The sequence below is a fragment of the Bos mutus genome, chromosome 16 (assembly GCF_027580195.1).
Source record: "Bos mutus isolate GX-2022 chromosome 16, NWIPB_WYAK_1.1, whole genome shotgun sequence".
NCBI lineage: Eukaryota > Metazoa > Chordata > Mammalia > Artiodactyla > Bovidae > Bos > Bos mutus.
Window position 1 is genome coordinate 62466909 of NC_091632.1, and position 25121 is coordinate 62492029.

The following is a 25121-nucleotide window of genomic DNA, read 5'->3' on the forward strand; positions in this document are numbered from 1 at the left end:
GAAATAGAATTTCTCGTGATAGAGAACAGAGAGAAATATTGTCCTCTCTTCCCTCAAGTACTGTGTGACCGTGCGCAGATTGGTGGCTTCAGGGTCTCATGTCTTTTACTTATCTAAAGGAAAACCATTAAAGTGACTTTAGTGATTTGTCAAGGCACTGGTAATGCTTTTAAAAAACATATTTGGTACATCTGAAAGCTCACTGAGTTTTAAAACAGTTGCCTATTATTGTAAATACATGTATAGAAATAAACAGAAATTTTAAACAAAAATGAGAATTGGTAAATACTGAAAATATTTCCTCTCAGTATTGAAAATAACCCACACATTCTAACTTTTTTTTTTAATCTTTGGTATTATAGATGAATTTTATAAAGTATTTTAACGATCTCTTCGTAATACTACTCTATGAATGCCATGATAAATGACAAGGCCATTTTTTAGGAGATTTTGTTCTGCCATTATTTCTCCAATAGTGAAAAATACTTTCAAGCAGCAGAAAAGTTCAGGTTGATTAAGTTATACCTATAGGGTGCCTGGGGTGGGAAGATCCCCTGGAGAAGGGAATGGCTACCCACTCCAGTATCCTTGCCTAGAGAATCCCATGGACAGAGGAACCTGGTGGGCAGCAGTCCATGAGGTCTCAAAGAGGCGGACACGACTGAGCGACTAAACTGCCGCCACCACCAGTGGTAGTATCAGGAGATGTTTCTGCACATCTGATGTGAAAACAGTTTGAAAGACTGGCAGGTTGTATCTGTTACTTTTTAACCTCTACAACCCTGAGAGCCATATAGAGGATTTATATGCAGACACAGTGAGGACTGTTGCCCACTGCTTTTATTTTATAGTGTTTGTGCTGCTTACTAAAACAAGTATTAAATATCAAATAGTTCTTTAGTTTCCTCAGAATCACAAGAGTTGGCAGTTAACAACCACTTACATTTTTTTCTGATTAAGCAATAATATATGTTTATTAAAATTCAGACATTTTAGAAGGGTATTGAATAATCTCAAGAAACTTTCTAAGAATGATACTTCCAGTAATATGTAGTGTTTCAAGATTATTTTATTTAAATAACATCCTACTTATCAGTTGAGAGTAACATTTTCAGCAGAGCACACCATAGCTATCATATTAATTAAGAAATCATTTTTTGCTTATAGTCTTGCATTTTGTTTCAGATGATAATGGCAGATAATGACAGATAATTGACACATAATGGCAGGGGTAGAAAGAGAAATGGTCTGTTGATAACTTCCTTCCTCCCTAAATTTAAGGACTTGGCCGTGTTACTAAGGCTGGATGAAAAAGAACTCCTTAAGCTCCAGGCCTTGTTAGAGAAGTATAAGCAAGAGAACAACAGGACTGCTGTCCGATTTTCTGATGATAAGGATGGTGTGTTGCCTGTGAAAACATTCCTGGAATATTTAGAATATGAGAAAGATGTGGTCAACATAAAGAAGACAAGTGAAGAGGAATATGTGGCTTTGGGTAGGTAGAATGAATGATAAACTACTTTCTGAATCCTCCCTCTTTTTAAATTAATTAACCAAAGAATTGAATGTATGTTTTACAGTCAACGGAAGACTCTCTGGATAGGTAGGCACTGTCTTATAAAAGTTGTACTGAATTAAAAAGTATACTTAGGAGACAGTGTGAGACATGTAATGACTTGCTTTCTGCTTTAATCACTTAAGCAAACTGAGCCATTGATTTCCCTTCTCTGCTGTTGTTTTGCTCCTCTAGGGATCTAGATTGCAATTCAGGAAGATTTTGAGTTTGGTAAGCAGGCATTGGTTGACGTGTTTTGTTTTTGTTTTACCAGGCAGTTTCTTTTTTTGGAAGTGTTTATGTGGAGAAAGCTCCACTGAGGAAATGTGTCACACTTTGGAGTCGGCTGGACTTAGCCCCCAGCTGTTGTTGGTAAGGTTTCTTGTTGCTGGATGCTGTTCTTCCTCGTTAATGTCATCTGGAAGTGGCTGTCTCTCTTTTTTTTTTTTTTACTCTTGTCTAAAGTGTATTATAGAGCATACATGAAGACTTTCTAAAAACGATCAAGGAAATGTATAGTCATGTATTTAATTGAATAATAATATCTGATTTTTCTCATTCTCTGTAAATTATAACCAGCATATTACAAGGTTGGCCTAAAATAAATTTAGAATCTGTTGTGTATGCATACATTTACAGTGGACTGGGATCATCAGAAAAAAATGTTCATATTAGCCTAAAAAGATCTTATCTAGAGAACAAAACTGTTTCCTTAAAGCATTATTGAATTATCAGACATTCCCAGACCTTGAATACGTGTTAGGATTTAATCTCTGTGGCATAACAAATATAAATAGCACTAAATTTTCACGCTTTCTGAAAAGGGCAAGGGAGTTACCCCACATCACTTGTTCTGCTCTTGACTGCCCCCCACATGTAGAGATACGCACGTGCACACCCTTTATCACGTGCCCACTCACATCTCAAGTTTTGGCCAGGATTTGGGCCTTTTACCTGTATGAACTTGTTGACTATGCTAACATTAGTTTTTATTCATTTGTTTGTTTATTTTTAACTGTGCTGGGTGTTTGCTGCTGCTCACAGGCTCTCTCTAGTTCTGGTGAGCAGGGCCTGCTCTCTAGTTGCGGTGCACAGGCTTCTCATTCTGATGGCTTCTCTTGTTGCGGAGCACGGGCTCTAGGGCACCAGCTTAGTTGCCCCGAGGTACGTGGGATCCTCCTGGACCAGGGATCTAACCCATGTCCCCTGCATGGGCACATGGATTCTTTACGTAACTGGACCACGATATTGTTGTAGTTGAACATGTAAGTCCTTTAAAAATGGGCTTTGCCCTACCTCCCTTTGCAGTATAGATGTCAGGAAGTACAGTTAAAGGTGCACATTGCTTGCACATGGTTGTTCATAAGTGGCTTCGTTCATAATAGCCAGACACTGAAACCTGCCCCACACCCTTTAGTGGATAAACAGATAAACACACTGTGGCACATTCTTACCATGGAATACCCCTCAGCAATAAAAAGGGATAAACTATTAGTAGAAGCAGGAGCTTGGATGAATACGGAAAATATGCAAAGAGAAAAAAAATTTCAAAGAAGATACATACTGCATGATTCTGTTTTCATAACATTCATAAAATAACACAGTCATAAAGATGGAGAACAGATTAGTGGTTGCCGAGAGTTAGTGGTGAATGTCAGGGAGAAGGGTGTGGCTATAAAGCATTAACAGGAGGGAGATTTTGTGCCATGGTAGAGTGTCTGCATGGTGACGGTTATGCAGTGCTACACATGATAAAATTGCATGCTGCAAAATGAGTGCCTGTATCACTGGTGAAATTTGAACAAGCTTTATGGATTTCACCAATGGCAGTTTCTTGGTTTTGTGTAAAGATGTTAACATGAGGGAAGACTGCAGGAAGGGCCCACGGACCTCCCTGTGCTCCTTTGTGCCACCAATGACTCTATAATTATTGCAAATTTAAAAGTTTTTAAAAAGGAAATAACTATTACCTGTCATTCAGAATTGAGATGCTGAAATAGATGAATATGGTATACTACTTGTTTTCTATTGTGCTTAATCAGTTTCATTTAAATTTTGTTTACATTAAAACTGAGGTCATTGTTCAGCTAAGTCATGTCCAACTCTTTGTGACCCATGAACTGCAGCACACCAGCTTTCTGTCCTTCCCTATCTCCTGGAGCTTGCTCAAACTCATGTTCACCGAATCGGTGATGCCATCCAACCATCTCATCCTCTGTTGCCCCTTTCCCCTCTTGCCCTCAGTCTTTCCCAGCATCCGGGTCTTTTCCAGTGAGCCAGCTGTTCACATCAGTTGGCCAAAGTATTGGAGCTTCAGCTTCAGCACCAGTCCTTCCAATGGATATTCAGGGTTGATTTCCTTTAGGATTGACTGGTTTGATCTCTGCTGTCCAAGGGACTCTCAAGAGTCTTCTCTAGCACCACAGTTCGAAAGCATCAGTTCTTCAGCACTCAGCCTTCTTTGTGGTCCAACTCTTACATCCATACCTGACTATTGGAAAAACCATAGTTTTGACTATATGGACCTTTGTTATCAAAGTGATGTCTCTGTTTTTAATACATTGTCTAGGTTTGTCATAGCTTTTCTTTCATAGCTGCAATGACTGTCTGCATGATTTTGGAGCCCAAGAAAATGAAATCTGACAGTTTCCACCTTTCCCCCTTCTATTTGTGATGAAGTGTTGGGACTGGATGCCGTTATCTTTGTTTTTTGAATGTTGAATTTTAAGTCAGCTTTTTCACTCTCCTCTTTTACCTTCATCAAGAAGCTCTTTAGTTCCTCTTTACTTTCTGCCATTAAAGTGGTACCATCTGCATATTCGAGGTGGTTGATATTTCTCCCAGCAATCTTGATTCCGGCTTGTGAGTCATCCAGACCATCATTTCATATGATGTACTTCATATATAAGTTAAGTAAGCAGGATGGCAATATACACCCTTAATGTACTCATTTCTCAATGTTGAACCAATCCATTGTTCATGTCCAATTCTAACTGTTGCTTCTTATCCTGCATACAAGTTTCTCAGGAGGCAGATAAGGTGGTCCGATATTCCCATCTCTCAGAATTTTCCACAGTTTGTTATGATCCACACAGTCAAAGGCTTTGGCAAAGTCAATAAAGCAGAAGTAGATGTTTTTCTGGAACTCTCTTGCTTTTTCTGTGATCCAGTGGATGTTGGCAATTTGATCTCTGGCAATTTGATCAAAGGCTGGAAAAAACAAACCTCACACCTATACCTCAAGCCATATATTAAAAAAAATTAAGTCCAATGGAACGTAAATATCAATATGAGATAAAACTACAAAATCTATAGAAGAAAACATCAGAGAAAGCTTGGTTTAGACAAAGGTTTCTTAAGGTAGAAAAAGCATGAACTGTAAGATAAAAATACTGATAAGTTACGCTTCATGAAATGTCAAAACTTTTGTTTTTTAAGACTTTTAAGAAATTGAAAAGGCAAGTCTCTTTTACACAACATAGATCTGATAAATGCATTGTGTCCAGGTTGTACAAAGAATTTGTACAACTCAGTAATGAGACAGTACAGTTTAAAAATGAGCAAAGGATTTGAACAGATATGTCACCAAAACATACATACAAATTGCAAAAAATTACCTGAATGATGTTCAGGAATTAGCCGTTAGGGAAATGCAAAAATAAAACCATGATGGCCTCTGTCCCAGAGAATGACTAAAACTAAAAAGATTGACATATCCGGTGTTGATGAGGATGTAGAGCAATCAGAATGCTCAACACAGATGATGGAAATGCAACTTAATACAACCACTGTAGAAAACAGTTTGAAAGTTTCTTATCAAGTTGGACACAGATTTACCGTAAAATCCAGCAGTCTTACTCCTAGGTACTTAGTCAAGAGCAATGAAAATGTATGTTTGCATAGACTTGGCATAAACTATTTACAGCAGCTTTATTCCTAACAACCCAGACTGGAAACAACTCAAATATCCAATAATTGATAAATGGATGAAGTATGGTGTAACCATACAATGAAATGAACTACTGATACACAGAATGACATAAATGAATCTCAAAAGCATTAGGCCAAGTGAAAAGATCCAGAAACAAAAGAGTACCTACCGATGATTTCAGTTGATTTTATATGAAATACTAGAATAAGCAAAAATAGAGTAACAAAGGAGATGAATGTTTGCTAGAGGTTGATAGTGGGAGTTGGAGATTGAGTCAAAGAGGCACAAGGGAACTTTGGGTGGAGATGTACTTTATCACATTTATGGTATTATTTACCCAACTTAAAATTAGTAAACTTTACTTTATAGATATGTGTGTGTGTGTGTATGTGTGTGTGTGTGTTTTATAATGTGATAGAGTGGTGTGTTTTATAATGTGATAGAGTGATGTGTATTATATGGAAAATTTCTGTGCTTTAAACCCATCAGGCTGTGACCTGTATTATTGCGCTACTAAATTTCTAAAATTGGCTAAAATGTAAACACTTTTTAAGAAATCATCTCTTTTGAGACTATTTCACACATTCCAAATGGCTGAATTCTTTTTCCTAGACAAATGTTTTATGGCTGGGTTTTATTTTTAAAGTATTTTTGTTTCAAATGTAATAGAAGATACTGTATTTTTAAAGTATTTTAAAAACAGTTTACTCACTTTAGTTTACTTAATTTGTATGTTAGTCACTTTGTCATGTCCAACTCTTTTTGACCCCATGGACTGTAGCCTGCCAGGGTCTTCTGTCCATGGCATTCTTCAGGCAGGAATAATGGGGTGGGTTGCCATTTCCTCCTCCAGTGGCTTTTCCTGACCCAGGGATCGAACCCTGGTCTCCTGCATTGCGGGCAGATTCTTTACTGTCTGAGCCCCCAGGGAAGCCCTTACTTAATTTATAATTAAGTAATTTTAAAAAATCCTGTGAGTGCAGAGTAAAAAGGAGAAAAATATGACATTTTCACTTAAAGGCTATAATGAATGGGAAGGGAAGAGGGAGCTTCTCTTGGGGGGGAAAAAAAAAAAACCCCAAGAATTAAAGTAAGAAACTGAGTGTACAGTAAGACTAGGTTTTAAAAGAGCCTGCTTGGTCATTGTGGTGACATTGATTAGACAAAATAGCAGCCCACGCACTCACACTGTTACTCAACCATCTGGCTGTGGGAAGATAAAGTGCATGGGTTTGTACACCAGGCAACAGGTATGTGTTCTGCTTATATCTTGCTCTTTCCCAAAGCAGTTAATACCAGTGCCACGATATAGACCAGTGACATTTTTCTGGAGTTATTAAAATTCAAGTCATTTTTTTTAAAGAGAATATAGATTAACATCTATTATTTAATGTTAAAAGAGTAACAGACTTTCAGGAATATAGACATATAACAGTCATGAATAAAAAGTGATAGGTCTTACAGCAAAATTTATTACTAGTGTTTTAAAGGCACATTATTTGAAATGCTAGCTTTTTCTATTCTTTCCTGATAATTATTTTCTAAATTATTTTTCCTTCTGAAATATTTGAAAAAATAGTTTTATTGAAATTATGTACATGAGAAAACTTGGTACTTATAATCTAGCTTGTATACATTTTTTAATTTGAAAAGATTTCCCAATCTAGTATAATCACAGATGATGTTATTCACAGGCAACAGCTGATAGTTTTTCACAACGTCTAAAACTATCCTTAATGGAATTGTATAAAGTTTCAGATTCTGTAACCTAAAACAAACCCTAGTTTTCAGGAAAGACTAGGAAATAAGGCTCATCCAAAAGACTGACTAGATAGATTTCTTTGAAGTATAGGCAGGCAAGGCTGGCAGGTGGCCTCACACTAGGTATGCCAGCATTTCCGTTGAGTGAAGGACTAAAACATTAAGGATGTAAATGATATAGGAGGATATTTTGCAAAAGGTAAAGCTCATTGGGCGCACCGACCAAAGATCCCTGGAAGTTTCTATTTTTTTCTTGGGCGGAAGTTCTAACAAGTCTTAGATACTCCTTGGTTAGAAGAATTTAGTAAATTTCTGTTCAAGGATTCTATTATTCAGTCTTTTGTTCAAATATATGTGAATTAACAATTATGAAACAACATGATTCACACCTACAGTGTGTGAATCTCTAATACAAATGTTTACATTATGAATAATACATAATCTAACATTCTTTGCTGCGATGTTTTGAAAATATATCTTATTTTGTATTCACTAGTTATGGGGATAGTCACCTTCCAGGTACCGTCTTTTCCTGTTGTGTATGTCTGTGCGTGTATTCTACGAGGTATCTGCGTTCCTCTCTCTATTCTCTATACTTTGCTTATTTTTCTCCTTTCCCCTTAATTTTCCCTGAAGTTTAAAAAATCTTTCTGTCACTTGATTCTAAAATTGTCTCATCCTGTTCTAAAGACGCCCACAGCATCCTCTGTTTACACTGACTTTCTACGCATAAACAAAAGCATAACTGGTTTGGAATTTTTTAAGTTTAAAAAAACAAGAACACTCTTTAGCTTATAAGCAGAGATTACCTAGTTGGGCAAGAGATAGAAAGAGCAGATCTCAGAGAGACACGAAAAGGAGAGTTAAGCAGAAGAACAAGGTTTTTTGTTTGTTTCAGGACTTGCTAAATGTAGTGATGGGTGAGGAAGCGGTTAATTGAAGAAAAAATGAGAAGAGTGCTGTGGAAAGAGAGAGTGAAGGCATGACATTTAATTTGTGTAAACATAGTTTAAAACAACCCTTTGGATTGGCAATCTTTGTGAGCACTTTGAAACCCTTACTGTTGGGGACATGAAATCAGACTTTGAGAAACATAGTGCATTAGAAACCTGGTGTACTCTTAACATAACCCCCGGACATACATTTTGCCTCCAAAGTTAATCAGGGTGAGTCAAATGGCAACCTGGCCATGAACCTAGTAGGTAAATTCTGCCACTTCCCCTCATTTCCTTTTGATTTGCTTCACAATGTGCGTGCACAAGACACTGAGACGAAGTAATTTTCACATGATTCTGGAATGTCTTTGTTGTCCGTGCAGGCAATTCATTTTTTTTAGCCTGCCTTGTGGTTATAAACAGCGGTGCTGTATGAGGTTAAGAAGAAGTTTAAAACAGAGGGAATAATGTTGATAAATGGCTAGCATCAGTCAAAATTTTGTGGATGACAGAGGATATTATGTAGCAAGTGGAATGAACATGGTATAATACGACCCCATTTTTGTGAGAGTGAACCCCCATCCTGTCCTCCCTCCATAATGCTTTCTGTGTATCTTAACTTACGAAGGCAGTTAGTGGCTTGGCTCATAATAAGCTCTAAATAACCATTAGCATTGATTGTTGTTAATACTGTCATTGTCTTATGATATGAGGGCAAATATGAAAGGACATACCCAGTTTTAAAAAATGAGAAGGTGTATGGATAGGATGAAGTATAAAGGAGGCTAATCAAGGGAGAGATGTGAAAGGGTTCAAAGACAAGTTAAACCAAAAAGGGGAGAAATAGGAGAAAGTGTGTGTGTATATTTTTATATTTGTACAATCAGGCAGATCTAAGTTCAAACTTTAGTTCTAAGTTAGTAAGTAAGTTATTTTTTCTACTTATCATTTGTAAAACCCCAGTAGTCAGCCCTGCCCCAAGAGGTTGTTGTTGTCGAATGGGAAGATACGCTTGTCGGGTACTTATCTGCCTTAGGTCATTCTCCTGAGTTAATTTCCTTCACACACTTCTCCTTCAGCTTCCTACTCTTCTTAATTTTGAAAATTGTATATACTAATGCGTTTAAACTGATAGTCAGCCTTTCATTTTATTAGAGCTTTTTTTTTAAACATAAAGACATTGCAGAATTATAGGCAATCAAAACCTTTCACACACACCAGCACTTAACAGATGTGACACTATGCCTTTCAAGTTTTCATTAGCCCAGAATTATCTGTGTACAGATTTTATGAACCCAAATTTTAAAAATTTTAAGTAGATATGCTCATTTTTAAAAATCACTCTGTTGATTTAAGTGCTTTTAAAATCTGTTTGTCATGACTCAGTGACTTGAAGATTGGAGTTTGATAGTATTACGTACTCACCAACCACTGCCAAGTCCCCGGTTTCTTTGCATGACCAAGGCCAGGGCTAGAGCCACAGCTCCAGGCCCTCCTGTCATAACCTGTGGCCAGCCTTCTGTGATCCATGCTAACTGGCAGTACCCTCTCTGCCGATTTGTTCTTTAATAGAAGCTTGCACTGAAGGGTAGTATTGAACCTAAAGAAGTGGTGGAAATGGGGAGATTTTGATCCCCAACAGATAAGGAATCTCTTAAGGTAGACAAGCTACCTTGTTCCTGGTTCTCCTCACACTACATCATGTAACAAGCAAGCACTTACCTCCCAACCAGAAAGGCTGAACCACTCATGAATACACATATGGTCTAAAATTGTACAAGATTTTGTTTATGGTAAATATTTTTTTTACAATAAAGATTTAAATCTGATTTCAGTCTCTGCTCCTGAGTGTTTGGCTTTCTAAGGAAAAAGATATTTTGGACAAACCTCAGTCTGTCTGCTGTCTCCATACTATGCTGTACCTCCTGAGCAAGATGAAAGGTGAGCACTTTCCCGAGGTTTGGCTCCTCGGGAGTGTGGTCTCTACTCCCAGAAACAACGTTCAGTATTGAAATTCCACAAAAACAGGGAGGGAGTATACTTCCTTGTAACAAAAGGAGACAAGAAGGTACAAAACATTTCACTAGAGAGAATCCTTTATGTAGTCATAGAAAACTCTTAATACATTCAAAGTGTGCTTTATGAAAATTTAATTTACATTTTGCATCAACATCAAAAATGATAGCGAACAGTGTGTTTTCTGAGTTCAGTGAGGTGAATTGAGTGGTCTGTGGTTGAAGGTAATATTTTTCTTACTATTTTTGGCATGATGAGAACAATAATCTGTTGTATTAAAACATTCAGTAGTAGTTTTCATCAGTGATGAAAGTATTCCAAACAGATTTACAATCGATTCAGAGCAAGATGCCTAAGAGCATGGAATGTAAGTGTTCTGAATAAAATAAAGACTTCTTTTTCCAGTTCATTCAAAAATACACACATACATCAATGGGAAACTTGGTTTTAACATTATATTTAACATCAAAGGTTAAAAAGGAAAATTTGCCAAGCTAAGAGTTTCTTTTTTTGCCATTTGCCTGTAGTGGCCATCGAAGAGACCTGGGATTCCCAGTCAGTGTCCCCTTGGTGGCAGCAGATGCGCACGGTCTGTATTCAGTCCGAGAACAACGGGGCTGCACTGCTGTCTGCGCACGTTGGGCATGCTGTCGCTGCCCAGATATCCAACAGCTTGACCGAGAAGAAAGTGAGTGGGCAGGGGGGGCGGCTCTAGGGGGGCTCCCCTCCAGCAGGCTCCCGACTGCTTTCCCTTTCTGGGCTGCATTGTCGTCAGTGTGTGGAACATCTAGGATTTGAGATATGTGTCCAGCAGGATCTTGTCTGTCTCTTGGAGATGAGTGGTTCTTTAGTTGTTTATTCAGATGACATGCATCCTTGAACCTAGTCTCCACATAGCATAAGGGGAGAAGCACTGGAGTCAGGGCAGAGACCTAGTGTTCACAGCTGGTGATCTGTGGTGAGCACCTTTAGAAGGCAGGTCCTCATTCAAAAGGCTCAGGGTTAGACAGCATTATTTCTCAGATTTCTTTCAGCTCTTAGTTTCTACAATTGCATTTATATCCCTCTTTTAGAAACAAGGGTGGTTTTGGCATGTAGTGTTGAGTGACTCAGATGATAGCTTCCAGTAGACCTTTTACTTTGTGGCTTTTCCCCATCTCTTGAAAACTAAAATTTATTAAGACAAGACTAATGCCTCTCGTATCTCGTGGTGAATCAAAAATTTTTTTCTAGGGGGATGTTGCATTGAATTGGATAGGATACTTAAATAGGTCTGTAGAGATTCACTCAACATTGTCAGTCTCAGTAGTTTGGGGCTAAATTCATTATGACTGGTTTATGGTGTTTCTAATAATGGAGAGAGAGAAATTTAAGATACATTTTTTATGTTGGCTTGTACATTCTGAAGAACTGTCAGTATTTGGGAACTTGCAGGGATGGGCCTGAAACCTTTGCAGTGCATGTCGGTTGAATCATGGGCCTCACTACAGGTCTCTTCATAAATGTCTGAACTCCATCAGCATTGCCCCTAAGTCTCCAGTCTACTCCTCACCCTCATGTTCCATCCAGCCAAGTAGTAATGTTTGTGTGCCAGCATCTGTATATCGCTTTGTGATGTATCCTGATGATCAGTTGGCTTTCATGTTAAAAGTTCGTTCAAGTTAATGTTGATCCAGACTCTTAGCCAGAGTATCAACTGGGTGTTTTCTATTAGTTTTCCCAAACAGTTTCAGGAACTGACTCGGAAGCCCTCACCGATTCCTGGGAGGCCCTTTCTCTTGACACGGAATACTGGAAACTCCTCCTGAAACAGCTGGAGGACTGTCTCCTGCTTCAGACTCTGCTTCACAGCAAAACGAACACCCGGACCTCCAAAGTGTCTTCACTGCAGGCTGAGCCGCTCCCGAAGCTTTCTGTGAAAAAGCTGTTAGAAGGAGGAAAAGGTAACCTGAAGTTATTTGTGCATTTGTAGCCATATATCTATATTTTTATGGTATGAGCTTTCTGGGGCTTTGTTTTGTTTTGTTTTGTTTTAAATAGAAATGACTGAAAGAAAAATATACTCAGATTTTAAAAGTAAATAAATAACCCACCACCTACCTCTTATCAACTTCCAAGGCCCATCTCAAATGCTGCCTCCTCCAGGAAGCCTCTCATGACCTACTAACTGCGGATTTTCTCTTCTTCCTCCTAATATCTGTGGAACTTTATACCTCATTTTCAATGCATCACTTTCTACTATTCCAAAGTCATTGGATTCCTGTGCTTAAACATCTTGTAGGACCACAAATATCTTAAAATATTGGGTTTATAATGACATACTTCTCTCCTTATTACCAGCATCTCTGTCAGACGTTTGATACTAGAATGACTATTTCTGGATTTAATATGGCATTTATGGTTTTAATTTAGTTAACTTGTCTTTTCATTCTGTATAAGATTTGTGAAGATTTCCAAATTGTAAACTCAAACTATCCTCTGTTCTGCCACCTGGTGAAACTGTAGGAACACCATTTTAATATTAACTTGAGCAATAGGATCAGGACTTGATCCTGGAATGGAATTATCAAATGATTTAGAAGCCAAGCATAAGAAATTAGATCACCTGGCACACTGGTCTCATTTATTTCTGCTGATAATCATGATTTTGTATTCTTGTTGTTAAAAAGGTTTACGGAAGAAATACTGAGAGGAAAAGTTTTAATACATTACAGAAGCTTGTATTTATTTTAGGTAGTAGGCAGGACTCTTCATCGTGAATGCTTTTTATGATTTATAACTTTCTGGACTACGTTGGTGACTGAAACATGGTACAGCATCATGCCATTAATTAACTATGGCTAAATTTTGCCCTCAAATATTCGAGAGGCAAGTTCTTGACTATTAAAAATAGTATTTTGCCCTAAGAAGCCTTGACACAAGTAGCATGCTAATGAGTTTGCTTTCACTTGTGTTTAAATGAAAGCATTTTAAATATGTATTCATGCCTTCATCTGTGCCTGGTAAAATGCAGTTTGAATTTGTGGACATTGAAGGTATTGTGTATAGACATTAATATTTAGCTAATATGTTACAAGAGTGTAAAGATGCCCTTAGAGATCCAGTATCCCACTCGCCTTCACATGGTGAGTGGTACGTGGTGACACTGCTATAAATCTCATGGCTTTGGGGTCACTTCAGGCTTAACCCAATGTGGCACTTAGGTCTTTGTGAAGACATTGAGATCCTGCACTCTGTGGGCTCCTTTTGGCAAATGCTGCCAGTGTTCATTTTCTTTCTTATCTCCAAACTGTAGGTGGCATTGCAGACAGTGTAGCCAAGTGGATATTTAAACAGGACTTCAGCCCTGAAGTGCTAAAACTGGCTAATAAAGGAAGAGATGCAGAAAACCCAGATGAACCCAGAGAAGGTATTAACCGAGGTTTATTTGAGGTGTCAGAGGTGGAGATGGACTTGGGAGCCATTCCAGGTAAGACATAAACATAGGTAAACAGGAAATCCAGCGTGAAGAAGGCAGCTGGCGCTCTCCCTCAGGCAGGAGTAATACATTGCTGTCTCTAACTTTCAGACCTGCTGCACTTGGCCTACAAGCAGTTCCCTTGCAGCCTCGAGCTGGATGTGCTGCACGCACACTGCTGCTGGGAGTACGTCGTGCAGTGGAATAAAGACCCGGAGGTATGACTCTTGTTACCTCTTCCATGGGGCTGTTCCCTTTGCTTATAGCACTTGACTTTTTCCCCTTTGAAATGTCTCCATGCTAGGAGCTATACAAGGCCTTTTTCATATATAATCCTCACGGTAAACCTATGAAGTGTGGGTGTCATCATTGTTCCCACTCTAGAGAAGAGAAAACAGCCTCAGAGAAGTCAGGTTCCTTGCCCAGATTGTAAGAACACTGCTTACAGTGGTCAGGCCAGGATTCAAGCCTAGTAGATTTCTCTGTGTTCAACACCAGTGTGTTCTGTCCTATTATTCATAAGTTGCCATGAGCATCTTTTATTTCCTTTGGAATTTCTACATAAGATAGCATCAACCTGTACACAGTTCTTCACACTGTAGTCCTCATGATCAAATCCAGAGTAAAGATCCTGATGCCAGCCTGATTGTCTGCTTGGGCATCACTTTCTGCCCCTTCCAGCAGTCTTCCCTCCCAGACATTCTCAATCTGGAAGCAGCATGAGGCCGTCCAGGCCTGGAGACAGGAGGCCTGGACTTGAGGGCTCCACACAGGTGTCTGGGTTTGGGCCAGTCACTGAATCTCTTGAATCTGGTTTTTCTCCTCCCACCCTTTTTTAATGATGGCGCCACTGTTCAGGATTGACACCTGGATAAAATAAGATGCGAAAATGCCTGCTGTATATTTCTCTTGGCTGTACAGTTGTCAGAGCATAGGCCTCCTTAGTTCTTTGGTAAATTAACCTCAATCAAAATTCTTTCCTTTATCATCCTTGTATCAGGTTGCATTGAAGAAAAATCTCACTGATTAAGTAATTCACACTAAAATACTAATGATAGGAGCTTCCCAGGTGGCGCTAGTGGTAAAGAACGCGCCTGCCAAGGCAGGAGACATAAGAGATGCATTCGATCTCTTGGTGGGGAAGATCCCCTCGAGGAGATCCTGGCACCCTACTCCAGTATTCTTGCCTAGATAATCCCATGGACAGAGGAGCCTGGTGGGCTACAGTCCGTGAAGTCACAGAAACGTGACTGAAGCAGCTCAACACATAAGCATGCATACTAATGATAATGATATTTTTCCTTGCTCTAAATAAAACAATGTTGTCTTGAACATGTAATCACTTTCATTTTAAAGAAAGACATTTTAAAAATAAGTGCTTTAAACAAAGTAATGTTCTTTGATCAATTAAACTTTGACCAAAAAATGCCCCTCCCATCACTCTTCAGTTGACCTCCCCACAGCCTAAACGGGAGCAAGTTTAGTCTCTTCCTTAAATGGGACACTTTTGTCCCATTATAAGAACCTTATAAGAACTCTTTGTCCCATATAAGAACCTTAGGACTAGAACAAAGGCACTATACTTTCTAAAATCTGAGTGAATTAGTTCCAGATTCAGGTTTAAGAAAACGATATTTAAGTTAAAAATCTTTGTCCTACAGAGGTCATTTCTAAACCAAAGGCAGTTTACATAATAGACACTGTTCAGCCCTATGGCTCCTGGCTGTGTGACCTTTGGGAATGTTTCTGAGCCTTTTGTTCTCAATTTTCTCCTTAAGTAGATGAGGACCATAACAGTAGCATCTCGAAGAGTTGTAGCAGCTTAAAGAAAATACACACATGGTGCCTGACATTTTGATTTGTGTTGCCGTTGTCATTTATTATAATTATTTACATTTAAAATCAATAGTCATTTTTCTTGTTTGTTTTTTTCCTGTTAAATATTTATCTCCTTGCCCCATCCAACAACCCCTATCCCAGTTTCATCATTTTACACACACAGCTTTACTAGGTTCAAAACAATTGAAGTTACCTTTGGGGAACTTTTGACACACATTAGCAAAGTTGCTATGTTTAATAATGTACAGGCCACAATTTTAAACTGCCTTGATTAAAAAGAGTTGAATGTTCAGCATTCCCTCTTATATTTCCTATTTCCCTTCACTGCTTTAATATTTTCTCCTTGGCACTTAGCACTAACATCCTTTATAAACATCCTCTATAATTTACTTACCGTACTTATCTAGTTCTGTCACTAGAATGTAACCTCAGTGAGGGCAAGGATTTGGGTCTGTTTTGTTCATTACAGTATGTCTGCTGCCTTTAGCAGCCTGGTGCATAGTAGTTGCTCAATAAGTAGTTGTTGAAGAATTAATTAATGATATTTACAAAGAAAATAAACCTACTGTTTTTACATTTGTGTGAAATTCAACTATTTATTGGAGAGAGCATTGCTGTGATGTACAGACCACAGTAAATTTTGAATCCAGATGTCCGGGAATCAGTTGTTAAATAGATACTGTAAGGGAGACCATTAACATTATCTTATGCAGAATTTCTTCTTATATAATAATTCCATGTTCTTGTAACATTCTTGGGTTTATGTAGAAATGTATGTAAGAAGTCTCCATTTATATTTGAAGCAACTATTGAATAATACCTCTTCTTTCTCTCTTCTTGCTTCCTCTATGCAAGGAAGCACGTTTTTTTGTTAGGTCAATAGAACACTTGAAGCATATTCTTAATGCCCATATTCAGAATGGTAAGTAAATAGGTGTTTAAAATGTAACTGTTTCTTTCAAAAGAGCCAAATCTCTCTTTTTTTTTTAATAATGTTTTTTATTTTGTATTGGGGTATAGCCAGGTAACAAACAGTGTTGTGATGGTTTTAGGTGAACCAGGAAGGGACTCAGCCATACATATACATGTATCCCTTCTCCTCCAAATTCCTCTCCCATCCAGACTGCCACATAGCATTGAGCAGAATTCCCTGTGCTATACAGTAGGTCCTTGTTGGTTATCCATTTTAAATATAGCAGTGTGTACATGTCCATCCCAAACTCCCTAACTATCCCATCCCCTTCCTCACAGAGCCAAATCTCTTTAAATTCACATCCTGGTATATTTTTATTTGATAAAAATAAAGTAGGTCCTACCACCTAACACGTTACTGTGTGTGGCTGCATACACAGTACCAGCTGTTTTAATTGCTTGAAAAATGCTGTCCAGAAAGGAGATGGGGGCTGGTGGTAATTATCACCATCTCTCCCCACCCATCAGTTTCCCGAGCTGATGACTGTTGCTAGCTGTAGTGAGGAGAATATTATGCATGAATTATTAATTCCCCCTCTAGTTCACGGGTAGATAAGGAACGAGGAATGGGCTGCTCAGAACTGTAAGTCCTGATGAAAAAGTTAGGGTAGCCAAAGCCTAATAATACTGTATCCTAGAAATTACTTTGTGCTGCTTCTTTTTCTTTTATTTATTGATTATCTAAGTTTATTTCATTTGTTTACAAAATAAATGCATCAATATTGTCTTTTCAAAAAATGTTTTATTGAAGTAGAGTTGATTTACCATACTGTTAGTTTCTGGTCTGCAGCAAAGTGATTCAGTTATACACACACATACACATGTATATATATGTTCTTTTTCATATTCTTTTCCACTATGGTTTGTTATAGGATATTAAATATAGTTCCCTATGCTGTGCAGTAGGACCTTGTTGTTCACCTATTTTATATGTAGTAGTTTGTGTCTGCCAAATCCCAGTCTCCAAATCTATCCCTCCCATCTTGTGCTTCTTTTAATGAACATGAGCATTCTCCATTGGCTTCTTTACCACGGGGATTGCTGTTGTCTTCTTGAAAAAAATGTTACAAATTATTGTAGAAAAATGGTCACCAGATTGCTGGCTGCATTTAATAGAAGAGTTTCCCTGTAAGAATTAATCAAGGAACTCAGTAATGAACTAGTGAGATACTAAGATAGGAAGTTAGTAAGATACTAAGTGGTGAAACTGGATTTGGGTCCAGATAAGGGGAGATAATCACCTTTTTGTCTCTGTGATACATTGTAGAGAAGCTGTTTATTTCTTCTTCTGTAACATCTTCTTGCAGGTGATATGGGGTCAAATTGCAGAAATTCTAAAATTCTTGTTTTACTTGATAAGAACTTATAATTTATTTTGTATATTCATCTCTTTACTCTTAACTTTCTTCCAAGGGTGGAAAAAGGATTTAAAGTGGCTCATTTGGAAAATAAGGTCTCTAGAGGATTTATCCTTACTGATAAAATTAAGTTACCATTGATCACAGGCTGGTATTCAAGTTAGAATTTTACCCAGTTTGTCACGGGAGGAATAAATTCGGAGTTTGGAATTAACACACTACCACACTACTACATACAAAATAGATAACCAACAAGGACTTCCTGTATAGCGCAAGGAACTATACTCAATATTTTGAAATATCCTGTAAGGGAAAAGAATATATATATATATATAAATATGAATGGGTTGTGTGTTTGTGTATATACACATAGATGTGTATGTGTGTGTGTATATATATCTGAATCACTGTTGTACACTTGAAACTAACACAGCATTATAAATTAACTTTACTTCAATTAAAAAAGAAAAACACACTTTACCCAATTTGTACATTGAGTAAGTTTCCTGGCTTCTGCATAACCTCACTCCTAGTTACAGAAGCAGCTTTGTGGGTAATAAGGCAATATGTGAAATGTCATGTTTATGCTGCCTAACTGACAGCTATTGCAGAAATTCTAGTATCAGTGCCACAGTTTATTGTTTATGGACATGTAAAGCCCAGATTTTTTGTTTGGTTGAGTTCTTTTTAAATATTTTTTTTTTGTATTTTGTTTTGCTTTTTAATACTTTTTTTGTATATTGCTTTATTTAGTGGTTACATATAAGAAAAATCCTTTAGGGTTGTTTCCAGTGTTTGGCTGTTGACTCTCTTGTACATATTTTTGTGATTGTTTCTGCAGAGGACTTGCTGGGTCACACGGTAGGCATACATAGCTTAGGTAGATATGGGCCAAGCAGTTTTCCAAGGGGTTTTTCCAGGTGGTGATCCCACCAGCAGTGTGTGAGCAGCCCCACTGTTTCCACATCCTCATCCACACTTGGTGTTGTCATATTAAAAAATTTTAGCCTTTCTGTTGGTCATGTAATGATGTCTCTGTGTAGTTCTAATCTCTGTTTCTCTTATAACTAGTGACGCCATCTTTTCTTATGCTTATTGGCCATTTGGATAGCCTCTCACACAGCCCAGTTCTGATTTTTATAGATGATAAAGTTTTTATTAATTTTATAAATATTATATAAGATATAAGAAGTAATATCTAAATAACACAGGTAGTTTTATAAACTTAATGAAGAAAACAGTTTGCTGTGTATGGTGAGAGAGGAGACATATAAGCATTTTTCTTCTTTACTTCACTTGCTATCCAGGCATTGCGCTGATGATGTGGAACACATTCTTAGTCAAAAGGTTTTCTGCTGCTACGTACTTGATGGATAAGGTAAGGTCATTTTAAATTTGAAGTTTCCTATAATGACTTCTTGTTTATTTGGCTCCGTTAATAATTGGCTGATATAAGAAAGATTATTTACATTAGGCCTTGTTAGACTATTTTTTTAATTTGATAACTGCATTTTATTTATGCTCAGTTGTCCTGGCATTTTGGTGACTTGAAGAGCCCAAATCCTTGAAAGAGAGCAATATCCTGTAAAAGCCTCTTAACCCAGGTGATTAGGACCAGTGGTGAATTCAAGCAAGGATTTGCATTTTAAATTAAAACATATAAACACGCAATTTCTCATTGATCATGGGATGTAGGGCCAAGATATTTTCTCTAAATAGGGTTGATTGCAGTTTTACTGAAGTTTTTCTACATTAACCTCACCCATGATATATTGCCTGTAATTTCTAAATCCTGTCTCTTTAAAACAATGATGCCATCTGAGTATAAAATCTTAGGATTTTTGTAATTTGTCCCCTACTCTTTATAGTTGTTTCTCTATATCTAATCCAGTAGACCTTGGAGTGAGCTACTGTCTTCCATAAATCTTTTTAAAGCAGTCTGCACAGTATTCATGTAAAGAACTCCCTTGTTTTCCTCATTCATATTTTATTAGTTATTTAATTAAATTACAGACTTACAATATGTACAACCAGCATAGGTAGATTTGGGAACAGATATAAAAGGTAAGCCTGTAACTCAGCCAGTGGGAGCAGAAGCTGCTGGCGTTGCCTCTGGGCCTCAAGCTGAGCGGCAGCGCACCTCGCAGGCCAGTGGAGAACGTCGGTTACTCCAGCAGCAGCTAAGTGCATGTTGGGAGAGCTACCACCATAATGACAGCATATGCTATTAAATGTACAGTGACAGACATTCCTAAACCATAAAGAGCACTACGGCTCAGACCCACTATAGGCCACAACTTCTGTAGAAAATACTTTGACATCACTGGTAACTTTTTTTTTTTTAGTTAAATCTAACTGTTCTTCCCTGTGTGCTCATCTTCCTTGCCCATTTACCTGCTTATTTCTTGAAACTCACTCCTTTTGGCCTGTGTACTGTTGCTCTGTTTCACAACTCTGACCACCGTCTTGAGAGACATAATGCAAAGCCTTTTCCATGTGTTAAGCTGTGCAGATGTTGAGCATTCTACCCCAACTGTCCCATCTCACCCTCACAACTTGAGTTGGGTTTAGCAGCCCTAAACCAGGAAGCAGAGAGTTTATAATCATTCATTCAATAGATATTTATTATGAGTATCTCTTCTGTGCCAAGGACAGTGCCAGGTTCTGTGGTTGCAGAGAATAAAGTCACAGCCCGCCCTCAACCCACCATCGGAAAGATGGTAAACAGGCAATAGGGTGCTTTTAGAACTCAGAAGAGGAACGTGAGTGACAAGGGGAGGCTTCTGGGCTGATTTTGGAGGGTGAATATACGTATGAATCAGTAAAAAGAAGGGTGAGAATAAAATGTTTCCACAAAAAGCCCTGGAGATGGGAGACAGCGTGTCAGATTCGGAGAGCTGCAAGTAGCTTTGATTGGTTGAAGGTCAGGCTAGAGACAGGAGCAGGAAGTGGACCATGGAGAACCTCCTCTGTGGGCTATGGATCTGGGGTTTTCTAGTATATGTCAGCTGTTTAGCAGAGGGCCTGGCACAGTCGGGGAGGGCACACTGAACGGTAGCTGTTATTTTTATCTTGGAGACTTGGAGCAGTTTTAAGCAGAAGAATGATATGATCAGATTTGCATCTTAAAAGATGATTCGGGCAGCAGGATGAAGTATGTTGCAATTGGGGTGGGCTGAACGTGGTTGTTTTGAAGGCCGTTGAAGTAATCACAGTGAGAGGTGATGAGGTGAAGAGGCCTTTGTCCTTTCATTTTCTGTTTCCTGTGAATTTTCTTGTCACGTAATATTCTTGAAGGGCAGAACTTTATCTTCCACTTACTACCCTGTATAAAGTGTACAGTAGGATCTTAGGAATTACTTATGGAATAAGAACATCAGCTGATTTTTCTGAGCCAGTAATATAGCTTCTGTCTGCTATAGATGGTTATTCCTTCTGACCTTTTAAAAGTACTGTGTATCATTATGAACAAGCGGAATTTTTAGCTGCTCCTTATTCGTAACCTTCAGTTTGGTTCTAAATAGGTTTTAAGGCAACACAGTTTGATTATGGAAATTGGGAACCTGATCTTTGGGGGTTTTCTTATTTAATAGTTCAAAAATAAGTATTTTTGAAAAGAATGATTTGTGAGCCCCGTGTAATGTATTTTCATAATATATATTTTTTTAAGTTCCACCACAAAATTAATTGTTTTATGCTACAAATTAGTACAACCAGCATTTAATTGATGACACTAGTACTGCATTTACTTATAGCTGCATGTATATTTTTAAAATTTGGTTACTTTTTACTTTCTGTACCATAGTTTAATGCCTTTTGATTTAAATTACTAATTAAATGCAGCATTTTGTGTCCTCTTGTCTTAGGTTGGAAAAGCACCAAAGGATAGATTATGCCGAAGGGTAAGTGAATCTTCCTTAACTAGATGAATAGTTGTTAATTCTGCACTTTATATAGTACCTTATTAACTGTGGGGGTGAACTTTGCCTTTTACCATTTTGATGATGTAGTGAGAGATAAGAAAAATGGAAAGAGAACACTGTATTAATAAGCAAACTGGTTATGACCTATGGTCAATTTTAATTTACCTTTCCACATCATCAAATAGTATGTTTAAACTAAGTTTGCCAAGATGTCTTCAACTTTGGACTGTGGACAGGAGGTCCACAAAAAAAAAATTGCATATTTTTGCTGTCTTTCAAATTAGAAATTTATAATTGAAGTGGATTCATATGAGTAGTGAACTTTATCTACCTTTATGTAATAGCTGTTGTACAAACAGTCTTAAATGATGTTTCTACCCATGGATACAGGGGTTTATATTTGAGGTCAGTGATTAGTAATGCTGCTGCTGCTAAGTCGCTTCAGTCATGTCGGACTCTGTGCGACCCCATAGACCAGGCTCCACCGTCCCTGGGATTCTCCAGGCAAGAACACTGGAGTGGGTTGCCATTTCCTCCTCCGGTCATGATAGTGAAAAGTGAAAAGGGAAGTCGCTCAGTCGTATCCGACTCTTAGCGACCCCATGGACTGCAGCCTACCAGGCTCCTCCATCCATAGGATTTTCCAGCTAGTGTTGCTCAAAACTTTGAAATATTATTACAGATATTTTAAGAAATACTAGGACACAGGAATCCAGCCTTTATATAGGCCCTTAGTCCTGAAAAATCTCCATCGTTGAAGAATTTGTCTGTATGCTCTTGAGTGTGGCTCTGTGACTACTGTTAATATGTGTGTAAATACACACATACACACATGCTGTATTCCTTAAGGATGAATTACTTAGGGATGTCAGGGATTTGTGGCTGTTGGTTTTAAGAAGACCTCATGTGAGCACAGTGGCCCCTTGGACAGGCCCCTTCAGGAAAGATCCATTGCCCACAGCCTCAGTCTGGTGTTTACTTCACCAGCTAGGGGATCTTACTTTAGTTCAGAGGGTTCAGTTCCTGAAAGATGCTCTGAAACCAGATCAGGCTATTGTCCTGGAACTTTCCAGGTTGGCCTGTCTTGTGTACTCTTGCACACACACACCATGATTGTTTGGCCAGCAGATGCCTAAGCAAGCCAGACGCAAGCCATCTGTGGCTGACTGACAACACCGCCTCTTTCCAATACAGAAAGATACTCAGTTTTTAAAAATTGAGAGCAGAACCATGTTTTTTAAAAGCCAGATTTTAAAATCTGCTGACTCTACACAGAGAGATTAAAATGTGCGAGTGCCTTGACTTTCAGTTCTTACCTGTCTGTTCAGTGGGGAAAGGCAGTTAACTAGATGCATATGTTCTATTTATTCTTCTGATTACAACCTACCAGTTTTCCTGCTGGAGCTAATGATGCCCCTTCTTACAAACAGGATGTGGGGATGAGCGACACAGCAGTGACTTCCTTCCTCGGCTGCTGCTGGGATCTTCTTCAGACTTTAATGGAGGTAGAAGGGTGGTGTTTTTATGCTGAACTGTCTCTAAGATATCAAGTATTTTGAAACTCATTGGACTTCAGAAAGAACTATATAAAAAGAGCTTGTTTTTTGTTTATTCTCTTCGAAGTTTTGACGTAAGCCTAAAAAATAGTGACGTATCTTATTAGTATTTTTTTTTTAATTACAACTTGAGGGATGGGGAAAAATACGGGTTTCTACTTTGCTGCTGGTAAGAAGCTCATTAAGATATTGGCAAACTGTCATTTCTCCGATTCTGAACATAGCTCTCCCTTCTCAAAACACCCAGGCAGACGTCAGCCGGGATGAAATGCAGGTGCCCGTCTTGGACACGGAGGACGCCTGGCTGACTGTGGAAGGCCCGGTCTCCATCGTGGAGCTGGCCCTGGATCAGAAGCACATCCACTACCCGCTGGTGGTGCACCATTCTGTCCTGGGCGCCGTCCTCTACGCTGTCATGAGGTTCTCTCTCAAGACCGTGAAGCCGCTCTCTCTTTTTGACAGTAAGGTAATTCGGAGAGCACTTGGGATCCTCTTGGAGCTGAGGGTCTAGCAGAACTGTCTTATCAGAGAGAAATCACTTGGTCTTTTGTGTCTTGTATAGGATTATTTGCTGTGGGGGTCTTGGTCCTCTATTCTTTGTCAGGCTCCCTGTTCTGATTTACCTGAAATATGGGTGTCCCGGGGTTCGGCCCTCTCAGCCGTCTCCACCCATCATTCATCTTCAATAAGTTCTTTTTCTCCCTCTTGTGTGTGTTCAGGCCTGACCTGTCCCCAGGATTTGGGGCATGTGTTTCTCCTGAATGCCTCTATCGGCCTGTGTGGTGGGCTGCACACATACCTCCTTCCTGAAATATCTATCCCCGCCCCTACCCACCTTTGACCTACACTTGCTGTTCCCCCAAGTTCACTGGCTTGGTCAGTTGGTGAGTGATGTCACCATCTGTGATGTGGCAGAAACTAGTAGCCTGGGAAACATCTAGGTCCCAGAGCCACCGTGAGCTCATCGTCGGTTCTTCCTTGCATCCCCTCTTGCCCATCCTTCTCCATCACTGTGGCCCAGGCTCAGGCCTCATCGTCTCCCCTAGGCTGGTCCAGCAGTCTCCAGCTTCCCTCCATAGTCCCTGCTGCCAGACCTTCCTTCCCAAACTAAGATTCAGTCATACTAGATTCATGCTGGGACATAAGACACAGCCTTGCCTGGCTTCTCCACCTGGGCTTGTGTCCATAGTGCTGGTCTTACTCTGCAGCCAGACCACCGCTGGAGACCCCTCGGGCTCCTGGTGCTGGGAGCAGAGGACAGGAGCCCCTGCAGGAGGACTGCCCCCCTCAAGAAGGGGAAAAGCAGGGTGCTGCCGGAGCTCAGTTCCTCCTCCCAAAGGCACTGTCCCTGTGGGGAGCAATGAGTGCAGGGGGAGAGCAGAGACCTGCTGTTACTGTTACAACTACTGTTACTAACCATGTTATTACTATTTCCTGCCGCGTGGAAATGTGGAGCCCGAGAAGGCGGCTTCCCCGCCCCTTGACTTACCTCTCCTCCCGCTTGTCCATTCCTCACACCCCATGCTCTAGCCACTGCTCACCACTTCCACCCCTAGGAGAAGGCAGGCATTTTTCTCACCTCTTGTCTTGTTGTATTGTTCCATTTTCACAGCCAGCTGTTCCATACGGTCAGTTCCTGTTTGTTACTCACTTATCACTTAAGTGTCACCTCCCCTTCAGAGTCTTTGTCTACATTTCCTGAACTGACCACCTCTTGGCCATGTCCCCATGTCTGTGTGCCGTGCCAGGTACATAATAGGAACCCGATAAATATTTGGTACATTCATAATTAAGGAGATGATAGAGAGAAGTTATGTG

General features: G+C 39.1%; 1 protein-coding gene across 2 annotated transcripts in view; it reads left to right on the forward strand.

The window, feature by feature from the left end:
- The window catches only part of RAB3GAP2 (RAB3 GTPase activating non-catalytic protein subunit 2), a 105579-nt gene that overhangs the window by 73642 nt on the left and 6816 nt on the right, over window positions 1-25121 (forward strand). The window contains exons 20-31 of one of the 2 annotated variants that reach the window (XM_005905559.2): window positions 1282-1495; window positions 1830-1927; window positions 10018-10123; window positions 10726-10886; window positions 11913-12141; window positions 13494-13667; window positions 13767-13873; window positions 16350-16416; window positions 19132-19202; window positions 21691-21726; window positions 23178-23252; window positions 23551-23769. In XM_005905559.2, coding sequence (XP_005905621.1) covers window positions 1282-1495; window positions 1830-1927; window positions 10018-10123; window positions 10726-10886; window positions 11913-12141; window positions 13494-13667; window positions 13767-13873; window positions 16350-16416; window positions 19132-19202; window positions 21691-21726; window positions 23178-23252; window positions 23551-23769 — 1557 coding nt within the window. The remainder of the gene's footprint in view (window positions 1-1281; window positions 1496-1829; window positions 1928-10017; window positions 10124-10725; window positions 10887-11912; window positions 12142-13493; window positions 13668-13766; window positions 13874-16349; window positions 16417-19131; window positions 19203-21690; window positions 21727-23177; window positions 23253-23550; window positions 23770-25121) is intronic. The other variant, XM_070385501.1, reaches the window with a different exon arrangement.